At 35.3% G+C, this 11,756-nt stretch overlaps 1 protein-coding gene across 1 annotated transcript; it reads left to right on the top strand.

Annotated features, from left to right (window-relative positions):
• The first annotated feature begins 1,202 nt into the window (after window positions 1–1,202).
• Window positions 1,203–6,404, top strand: LOC126786493 (protein NRT1/ PTR FAMILY 2.7-like). The gene is given in 5 exon segments (XM_050512332.1): window positions 1,203–1,346; window positions 1,559–1,776; window positions 4,080–4,606; window positions 5,525–5,734; window positions 5,736–6,404. Coding segments are annotated over 5 exon segments (1,581 nt in total). The 5' UTR covers window positions 1,203–1,270; the 3' UTR covers window positions 6,286–6,404.
• Window positions 6,405–11,756: the final 5,352 nt, after the last annotated feature.

Here is an 11,756-nt window from a genome sequence, read left to right as displayed (position 1 = left end):
TTTAGGTGGGTGGACTTAGATTTTCATATCTGTGAAAATACTCAATCCGACTCAATCTATCTATTATCACTTATTTAAATGTATTAGCGCTCAACTCGGCCCAGACCCGCCACTCATGGGCAGGGCCCGACCGGCCCATTGACGAGCCCTAGATAGTGGTTAACTTTTAAATTCATTCAATTACCAGTACATTGTTTCACCTGATTCTCTACATATGCACTACTTCCAACAGTAAACCTCTTTATCTGTTTCAATTTTAACTACATATTATTTCACTGTTGGTAAAAGTGAGAAAAATAACAGATAAAATCAAAAAAAAGAAAAGAAAAAAAAACTGGTATATAAAGAACAATTGAAGTATTGCTTTTAGTTTCATGTCATAACTTACAACAGTAGGCCTCTATATTGTAATTAATTATAAACAGTTGGTGAAAGTGAAAAGAAAAAAAATATAGAACAAAAACAGACAGAAATATGCAGCGGTTAAGAGTTACAAGAAATTGTAAATTTCATTTTCAAAACGGGAGGATAGAATTTAAGATATTGTGGAGAAGCAGCTTGATCATTGTAATTATCCGGTGAGTATTGACTTGGTAGTTGTTGTATCCTAGGGCTTCAGAATCAACATGAGAGAATAAGTGTAGTGGGCTCGATATCATATATACGTACAAGTGGGTTGCCAAAGTCAAATCTGTAGGAGAGTGTGACTGTGAATTGATTTACTAACACCATATTTCCTCGTTTAAATGAACAAATAACCTTGTGTCAAATTAAAGATTTTTCTAATTGAAGAAGTTAAAGACTGATAGTAATATATGTTTTGATAATGGTTCAGAGGGATGTTTTTCAACAATAGAAAAGTATGTACCCGTATAATGAACATCTAATTATACATGCAGCTGGCCTGCAGCCACTTTAGTTGACGATTTAATTCAATTGGAATAATTCAATTGGAATAGTATTAGGTTCATGTGGGTTAATCTACTATACATCAATGTATGTTATATATTCTACATCTGACGGTTGACAACATATATTATTTTTCTGACTCCACTCACAAAACGATATCGACCGTCGAATGTGAAATTCATAACATACATTAATATATATTAGAATTTTCCGGTCATGTAAGATAAATTGTATAAGGTCCTACCAAAGATAGAAAATTGGTCTACTTATATGTTAAATATCATACACTAATACAAGCTAGCAAGCATAAAAAGGGCAGCAACTTGGAGCTTCTTCAGCAGAGCTCACCTACAAGTCCAGCATGTCTAGACTCTCTACTCGGTCATCAGAGTCCACCAGCAGGCGCGGTGGTTGGATTACTTTCCCCTTCATCATTGGTCTCGCCCAGACTCCCTCTCTTCTTTTATTTCTATACACTAAAAGCATGTTGGCACTGATAATACAAGCACGTACTCTGTGTACTACTGCAGCTTTATATTTTTCCAAAGCCTCTACTTAATTTGTTACAATAAACATTCATATGTTCTAGCGATCGACAAATTATTTCTAATTTTGGTAAAGATGATTGTTTTCTATGAATATTGAGCAGGGACTATGGCAGGATTGACACTGGCAGCCGGAGGATGGCTCTCAAATCTGATCGTGTACCTTATTCAAGAATTCAATGTGAAGAGCATTGATGCAGCTCAGGTTTCAAACGTGATCAATGGCTCAACCAGCTTTTTTCCAGTCATTGGAGCCATCATAGCTGACTCTTTCTTCGGCTCATTCCCAGTTATCTCAGTTTCTTCATTCATTTCTTTGCTGGTACGTAAAACTTCTGTCTGTTAGTTACCGTCTATTATATATTGTTCAATTATAAAGTCCTTATATGTGAAAGCCTCCATCTCTAGCTCATATCGACATCTTACAGTTCCACGTACGTATGAAGAAACAATTAAAAACAGGTTTCATCTCTGTTGATGATAAGGGTTCTTAATCTCTTCTAATGAGACCCCTGTTGTTAATTATGTGTATATATTAAATGGGTGAAAGAAACAAGAGAGTGTATAGGATATACATACTTTTCTACGTGCTAATTAATCTATGGTATATTTTGCTGATCTTTGTCGCACTCATTGACATATCAATGTTTTTAATTAATTGGCTGTGCCTTGGCCACATTGTTCACATGAAAAAAAGTCACCTTATATATATATATATATATATATATCTCCCTATCCAGAAATGAAAAAACTACCTAAAGTTGGAAATTATGCCAAGAAGTAAGAAGTAATTTCCAGTAGAAGCTTAATTATGGAATATATACAGTATTGGTCGAAATTATGCTACTCAGTTAATGCACTATGATATACTGGAGTAGGACAGGAAATTGAGAAAACTTCATTCGTTTCAAATAAATAAAAAACTGAGAAAACTTCACTATATTCGTAATGAACGTAGGATTCATTATCTAACGACTTGCTTCTAGAAGTCTAGAACTAACAGACCAGTAAACTAACCATGTTGTAGAGATTGGGAGCACATCACCTGTGCCCATTTTCCATGTGCCAACCCTGTGCCTTCAATCCAAAATCGGACGTGTGTAACTCCTCTAAATACTCCTTAAAAGAAGTCTCGCTCTGTTAATATATTCTGTCAATAATGAAAAAATTGAACGCACGAAATAGTGTTCTTGCTTTTCTATTTCTGCAGCTTCTCTTCTTGGTCATCAATATGTGTAAAGATCGAGTTCGTCTCGAATTGGATGCTATTTCATGTATATATCAAAATTTTATGTCTTTTCGTCAATTCGGTATTTAAAAATGTTATTATGATGTATTGATTTCATATGGGTCATCTCAATTTTGATCTTTTTTTCTTGTTGTAATTCATAATCTTAATAGCTCCTATTGTTTTCTTAGGCATCTGAGAAGCCCCAACTTGATTATGGGTTATGGGTTTCCTTCTTCATGTTCTTTTGTGTATGAAAATCTGGGTTGTTGTGTACCTCCTTCAAATTCAAGTTTGTATGGGTTTTTGGGTACTGGGTAATTTTTATTCCATTATTTGTTTCATATTCTTCAAAAAATTTCTTTCGGATTTTGGTTAGGGTTTGATTAAGATTCGTTTTTTCATTTTTACAATTGAAAGAGGTTAATTTTCAATTTATATCATGAATTCAAAAACTTCTAAGAATAATCCAAAAGTTATAAAATGTCCCATTGCCGGAAAGGTTTCTGGATTGTAAAATGTCCACAAGGCTAGCGATGAAGAAGAGGACTGCGAGAATATTTCTATTATTTTAATTAAAGACTTAACTCTGTTAAAACATAGTGCTAAGTGGGATTCCACGTGTTCCAGTTTGATTGAAGGCAGTTGGCACATGGAAAATGGGCGCACGTTTGGTGCTCCCTAGAGATTGCATGGATGATTATGACAACCCAGTTTTATTTACTTGGTAATCATTTAAACTAACTGATATATAATAAATGACGTACAATTAATCTATATCATAAGAACTTGGAGTCCGAATCATGGTGAAGGTAAGGTAACGCTGTGATTCTTGCTCAAAAAACAGACCGAACGCGTTCGAGTTATTGGCTCGTCCAACCCGGCAGCATTCCAAGACCCAGCCAGATGATGTCTGCTGGTTGGTGTATAAAAGTACGCTCTTAATCATATGGCTGAATACTTAATAAGTGACTGTTATCTCCTATCATCATGTTAACTGAATTACATCTTGGCTAGAACAATCATGCTCCATGCCACTGAAGTGTAGTGCAATAGAAGTTGCACATGAAATTATAGAACGTGGGACAACCAACAAAGTTGGTGGATAAAAGGAGGGTTGGCGTAAAACATACTATACTGACCTTAGCTAATTAGAGTTTCAATCCATTACTAAATACTGACATCTAATTTAGAAGAAACAAAATTGAGAGCTCTGAAATTGGCTGATGAACCTCTCTGCAAATATAACAAATAGATATGATGTCTTCTCTGTTTGAATTGCATACCAAGTTATCATACCTCTGTGTATCTTATTTGTTTAATAATTACTAGCAGGGAAGAAACATAAATACTAAGTGTATACTGTATATTACGTACTATGGCTACGTGGTTTGCAGGGGATATCTATTTTAGCATTAACTGCAACGGTTGGTTCGTTAAAGCCCCACCCTTGTGTGATCGGAGACCAATGCCAACCCACCACCAAACTTCAACTCGCAATCTTATACACAAGTATAACTCTGGCATCAATTGGCTTGGGTGGCACACGCTTTACATTGGCAACAATCGGAGCTAATCAATTTGATAAGCCTAAGAACCAATCCTCATTCTTCAACTGGTTTTTCTTCACCTTTTATGTTGCTGCAGTGGTAAGTGGTACTGTCATTGTGTACGTTGAGGACGATGTGGGATGGAAATGGGGATTTGGCCTATGTGCCATTGCCAACCTTTTCGGCTTGGCCATTTTCTTGTCTGGGACCCGATTCTACCGTTTTGATAAGCCGCAAGGCAGTCCGTTCTCTGGATTAGCTCGTGTTATTGTTGCTACTTTTCGGAAACGGAATCTCCAGATCTCATCTGATGAAAGAAAAGATTTTTACTACGGGCAAGATGCAGTGGCTGCACCACCTAGCAAGACCATCAGGTACAGGGTTTGAGTATAAAGTTCCTTATTCACAAAAAGTAATCTGGTTTTGAATATAAACACAAAATACTTTCCATTTCTAAAATTCTCATGTGGCATTTTCAAAAAAAATCTCATCTGTGGACAGGCACCTGATTTATTGTTTGCTACTTTCCTGAACCTTTAGGGTATGAAGTGTGGTGTTTAATCACCTGATCACCAATTCACCATAATGGGGTAACTGATGTATGTCTAGCTTTGATTTAATAATTAACGAAAACGCTTTGTGCTTGCACCATCGATCTCTCCTTTGTCAGTTTTATGTGTTGGCTGAAAGAAAAAGTCTCCTGTAGTCACCATTATCCTAGTCTTCACTGGGGGAAACACCAGTGAAGTAGCAATATAATGTGAAAGTAATAAGCTGAACATGAAATCAATAATTCAATATAGAAATATCCCTGTGGAGAAGTGTTGCCGAATTGATACTTTACGCATTTTGACGTATCGATTTCTAACGCAAAAGTTGGTCTGAGAGCTAGCTGGAACACATGTTGTGCAGACTGCAGAGAACTACTGCACTCATCTATTGTTGAGTGGCTGAACAGTAACCACTACGGGTCACTATGGCAAATTGGCTTTTCCAAAGTAGTGATAGTCATGCACTGAGAACAAGTAATAAGACTTTCCTTTCTTAAATTGGAAAGTGACTTTTCTGCTCTAGCTTCTGGATAGTGCTTCATCTGGACAGATATGTATCATGCTCAAATTGAGTGCGATCCATCATGCACAAAGTGCATGAAGCTAGCATGCTTAAATCATAGTGACTTTTTTTGTGCAAGATTGAAGCTAACATGCTGCTTAAAACATACCGACTTTCTAGATGATGTGAGTTAATATATCAAATTATTTACAATGCATGGTTCTCTCTATTGTGTGCAGGTTCCTTAACCGTGCAGCACAGAAAGTTGAAGGAGACATTAAACCAGACGGTTCACTTCTGAAACCATGGAAACTGTGCACAGTCCAACAAGTAGAAGATTTCAAAACCGTTGTGAGAATTTTGCCATTGTGGTCAAGTAGCATATTCTTAGGTACCCCAATAGCAGTACAATCCAGCTTGACTATACTCCAGGCTCTTACCATGGACCGTCACCGCCGTCATCGATAGGTTCTTATGTCCCCTGTGGCAGAAGTTGACTGGTCGGTTTCCGATGCCCTTCCAACGGATAGGGTTAGGCCATGTACTAAGTGTGCTCGGCATGGCTGTTTCAGCACTGGTCGAGTCCAAAAGGCTCAAAATCACCAAAGACCACCATCTCCAGGATCAGCCAGGTGCTATCACCCCAATGCTGGCTTTGTGGCTCTTCCCACAGTTGATTTTGGTAGGCGTTGGAGAGGCATTTCATTTTCCAGGACAAGTTGCATTGTATTATCAAGAATTTCCCGTGTCTCTGCGGACTACATCGACTGCAATGATATCGGTGATCATTGGGATTTCGTTTTATCTAAGCACGGGTATAATCGATTGTGTTCGGAGGGTTACAAGTTGGCTACCAGACGATATAAACAATGGGAAGCTAGAGAATATGTATTGGTTGTTAGTTGTGGTTGGGGTGGTGAACTTTGGTTATTATTTAGTCTGCGCAAACTTGTACAAGTATCAAAATGCAAGCGACGCGGACAGCTCTGATGATAAGTGATGTAGCTGGTTGATAAAGCCATCATAGATCGTTAATGCATGTAGTCGATCTGTATGAGGAAAGCTTTTATTGTGTTCTCTATTAATTATTATGTGTTAGTGATGAAGAACAATGTCTCTTTAATAGCAGGGACGAACAAGAACAATGTCACTTCAATGAAATAACAAGAACTACTTGTGTCTGGTTGCCTTTAACAAGAACTATATATCTTTGCCTTTATTTTCTTTTATGTTTTACATTTTGTAAAAACAGAGTTAGACGAAGTTAGCTTCCATTGCAATGGGTGTCAAACACTAGTCTACGTACAATTCGAAGGGAAAAGATGACGATAACCGGGGAATACACAACTGATCTCATATACTGAATCAACTAGCTCCAAAGATGGATAGCCTTTTAGCGCTTGACCTATACTCGCCCGTAGGGGCAATTGCTATTGGTCCGGATGAGTAGGCCGGGGCTTTACTTTATATAACCGTCGCAATGGGCTGGGCCGTGTCTCGACAACTTTTTTACAATTTTAGGTCCAAGTCAGGCTTGTTAATAAAATCAAGGTTCATGGGCTACCCATAGGTTTTATCCTTATAGGCTTTTCCGGACCGAACTTATTATATTTATGTGTAATATATATTTTTAAAAAAAATAAAGAAAAAATAAAAAATTGTAATTATTTAACTAAATATAGTATAAAAATAAGAAATTTAATTAATTAACATATACAACAAATAAATACATAAAAAATTTTAATTTTAAAAATGAATGAGCTTTTACCGGGCCATATGTTGGTCTTATGGGCTCCAACGGACCGGGCTGAGACTTTGAATTCTCGGCCTCAACCTAACCTTATTCCCATAAGGCCAGGCTTTGACTGGGCTTTAACCGGGCCGGACCTTGGGTTTGGCTACCCACATGTTTTTAGGCCCGTGGGCTAAATGATGACCCTTAGGACTTAACTATATATAAGTCAATTTCTTGGCCTCTAATGATATTGATCCTGAAAGGTACCAAGGACGTACATATATGCAGGTGACCAGTATTGCTATATATGTATATATTGTATGATCCTGGTGATAATCTTGGTACGTACATTATTACAAAACAATCGAGTTGCAGTCACATAATTAATTGTTCTTGCTGGCTGAAACGATTTCAATTATAATTTTAACGATTGAATGTTATCTGACATTCTCTAAAGAATAAGAAGAGTGACATCAAATAGCTAAGAAAACTAGCAAAGAATCCGATCGAGCTCATGGTTGGAAGATCATGAACACATGACTACCAAAAGTACTAACCGATAGAACTCGTCTCGATCACAACTCTCTGAAAGTTAAGGTACCGGTAATGCATGCATGCATGTACCCAGCAAGCTAGAGGAGGATTACCAGTAACAAACGCCTACGAGTGGTCTCGATATCTCTACATAAAGTGTGAAAATTTAAAATCATTGTGTATGGTACGTACCACAGACAACTCCATCAGAATATATTCAAGTATAAGAATCTGGGGTGATTTGTAAGCTAATGTTCTAATAACAAGGATCAGCCATCCCATCCGTGATCGATATTAAATTATTAATATACTGTAGGGTGCTTATGATAGTATAGAAGTAATGGGTAGCATAGATATAATTTATATATCCACAGCCGGGGAGTTATCGTTGCTTTATGAAATTAGGTATGTGAAAGAAAATATAACCATATTAATAATGAGAAAACGTAAGATTATTGTTAACATAGCGTGTGTGCCAAATATTTACGGTTAATATAAAACTGCACGTAGGTTAGTCATGCAGTAGCATAACTTTTCACTTTCTTTGTGCAAAATAAAAGAAATATATACAAATATCTTATCCACGAAGCAAGGCTATAACCGAGAGGTTCTTGACACGATTGTATGAACTTGTCCAGTCACTACTCAAAAGTGACAACAAAGTATAAATTAGAAGCAGACCGACAATGGGTGTGTTTGGCGCAGCTGTGACTTATAAGATAAGTTGACTTATACTTATTTCTGAGAATAAGTTTCTGATAAGTTAAGTAGCTGACTGTTTGGTAAACTGGTTTTTTTAAGTGACTTTTAGTGGCATAAGTTGTGCAGATTGTTTGGCAAACTTAAACTGGCTTATGCTTTGTATTTGTATAATGACAATTTTGGACACCAAATAATTTAAAATATTTTTTTTATTTTCAAGAGTATATTTTCTTTCTTGATTCTTTGCAAATACAATATGAATTTTTAACTTCTTTTTTTATCTATCACTACCCTTTTACATTAGTATTTTAATTTTTACTTTCTCATTGACTTCAAGTAAAATTAATAAATGTTCTATGTTTTCTTATACTTAATAACAAAACACATTTGTCATTGACACAAATAATATTAAAAATATCTTAACACATTCAACTAAATTACAAAACCAAATAACAATATATATATATTTCATTTGCATCAAATAATTTCATATTATACGCGCACTCATCAAACTTTGAGTGATTTCATTTCTTATTGCTTCAATTTCCCGTGCATCATGACCATGCTCATTTTCCCCTCCATTATGATCCATCTCTACCTCATCATTTGGTATGTCAACCACCATTTCTGCCCAACGAACAAAATGGGCATCACGATTTGCATGTCTTCTTATATAATTATGAAGAGTCATGGTTGCAATAACAATCTTCACTTCTTTGCTCAAATGACTATTTGGTTGATTATTAGCCTCCACCTCCTTGATAACTAAGTCACAAAGTAGGTCTACTAATACCGGATTCCATACGGCTGATCCCATCTATATAACACATGAGGATTGACATAAATTAACATGAAACATACAAACATATATAAATTTGTACATGTATATATCTAATTTGTACATGGTTGATGTTCAAGTATCTTAGTGTTCTTCATTTTGGTCCAGTACGTTAGTTGTTCTTATATAGTACACAAATATGCATAGCACATATGAACTATGATGATCTATATTAGTGTTCTTATATTATGAAACAGCCAAAACTCTAGTAATTAAGTGGACCATGGAGCTGATTAAGTGGACCATGGAGCTGATTACTACCCCTAGTAAACTTTAATTTTTTGCATCTAAGTTGATTTTTCTCCGTTTTAAGGTGTGTTATGGCCTTTAGAGATACTGTTTTTCAAGTTTAATACCCCCAGTAGAAGTTTACCACCTCTAGTAAACTTTAGTAAATTTTTTACTAACCCCAGTAAACTTTATTTTTTTGCATCTAAGTTGATTTTTCTCCATTTTAAGGTGTGTTATGGCCTTTAGAAATACTGTTTTTCAAGTTTAATACTCCCAGTAGAAGTTTACTACCTCTAGTAAACTTTAGTAAAAATTTTACTAACCCCAGTAAACTTTATTTTTTTGCATCTAAGTTGATTTTTCTCCGTTTTAAGGTGTGTTATGGCATTTAGAAATACTGTTTTTCAAGTTTAATACCCCCAGTAGAAGTTTACTACCTCTAGTAAACTTTAGTAAAATTTTTACTAACCCCAGTAAACTTTATTTTTTTTTGCATCTAAGTTGATTTTCTCTATTTTAAGGTGTGTTATGGCCTTTAGAAATACTGTTTTTCAAGTTTAATACCCCCAGTAGAAGTTTACTACCTCTAGTAAACTTTAGTAAAATTTTTACTAACCCCAGTAAACTTTATTTTTTTGCATCTAAGTTGATTTTTCTCCGTTTTAAGGTGTGTTATGGCCTTTAGAAATACTGTTTTTCAAGTTTAATACCCCCAGTAGAAGTTTACTACCTCTAGTAAACTTTAGTAACAACAAAATTTGACCTCTCTATTAGAGTTGCTCTAAACAAACTAAACATACAATTTCTGGTAATCTTCTAATTGAACACAACAAACTGTAATGCCAATGTTTACATTGTTTCTACTCTCTCTCTCTCTCTCTCTCTTTCTCTCTCTATTCACTATTGGAAGTAGTACAAACCAAATTCCACAGCAGAATAACAATTTATTAATAGTATATTATAGAGCAGCTGGTTCCTCTCCAAATTGGTGAAAAGTTAGCTCTCATTTCTTATTTGTGTATGTGTGTGTTGCCATGTTTATATGTTCAACTGTACAAGCTGAAATGTAAGAGGATTAAACTTGCTGATGATGATCCTATAACCTAGAATTCTATGATGCCTAAAAAAAAGAGGACAAGTAGAGGAATCAATTAGAGTAGATATGAATCTATATACAATCACCATTACAATTACAAACTTCTTGACTATATTATAGAGTACATCTGATTGAATTATTTTGTATCATTTTCAAGAATGATATACAATAGAGTAGTACACTTGTAAAGAAATTCAATTTCAAAGACAGAAACACTAGATCTCACACATATAATTTCAATCACTGATCAAAACCCAGAAACAAAAAGAGAAGAAATGAGGAACAAGGGGGAGAAATAAGTTGTTTACCTCTTGAGCAGCTGCAAACCTCAAAGATGGAAAGGAGAACTGAAAAATGGAGGCACACCAGGAGACTACCACGAAATAAAAGAGAAATGGAGGCGCTCTGCAGGTAAGTTTTCTGTTCATCTGAGCTTTTATATTGGTAAGTTAGTAATTTTCAGCTATAGTCAAGGGTACCCAATGTCATTTTTGAAGTTCACTTAATTCCCGAAACGAAAACGCGGTGACTTATAATCATAAGGAAGGAGTCACTCACTTTTGCTTATTCCTCATAAATGACTTAGGCTTTTAAGATAAGTAAGTTCTTTATGCTTTTACCAAACGGGTATTCTCCTCATCTTATAAGCTAAGGAGCTTATAAGCTTCCCCAAACGCGCACAATATATATCCATGTTTCTTGCCATTAAAATTCAGTATCTTAAGGTGGTTAAATTGTGATAGTATCATATAGTACCCGCACAATATGATTACGGGGCGCGTACATATTAACTATATAAAGGTGTTTACGTCATTTGTTATAAATTTCTACCATATATAATGTTACACAATGTTTCTAATCAATCAAACAATACAAAATGAAGTTCATCAAAGTTTTCTGTGATTTCTTTGCGATTATGCCCTCTCTGTTTTTTTTAATGGAAAAAAAAACCATGGATTTTTTGCTCTTGGTCTCAATAAACCATGGATTTCTGACCGAACATATTTATGCTTTTCAGGCGCACCTAATTAAACATAAGTTAATGAAATGGTAAATTTCTGATCGAAAATGGTATCCCCTACCTGTTATTTTGGAGAAAAGTTGTGTTAATTGACAAAAAATGTCTTAATCACGTACTGTAAGCGAATAATATATATTGTACGTTACAAACTTACACGAAACATTTCAATTTGATTAATAAACTATGGATGATACGTATGCATCAACCTACGTATTAAACTCCTGTGTTAGAGTAGAATTGAAGGATTCTTAGATTATAAATGTGATCCCATCATTCATATTGACAGAACACGTGCACAGTACAACGTACTCCAA

Source organism: Argentina anserina, chromosome 3 (assembly GCF_933775445.1).
Source record: "Argentina anserina chromosome 3, drPotAnse1.1, whole genome shotgun sequence".
NCBI lineage: Eukaryota > Viridiplantae > Streptophyta > Magnoliopsida > Rosales > Rosaceae > Argentina > Argentina anserina.
Note: the sequence above shows the minus strand (reverse complement) of the source record. Positions and strands in the feature narration are given on the sequence as shown.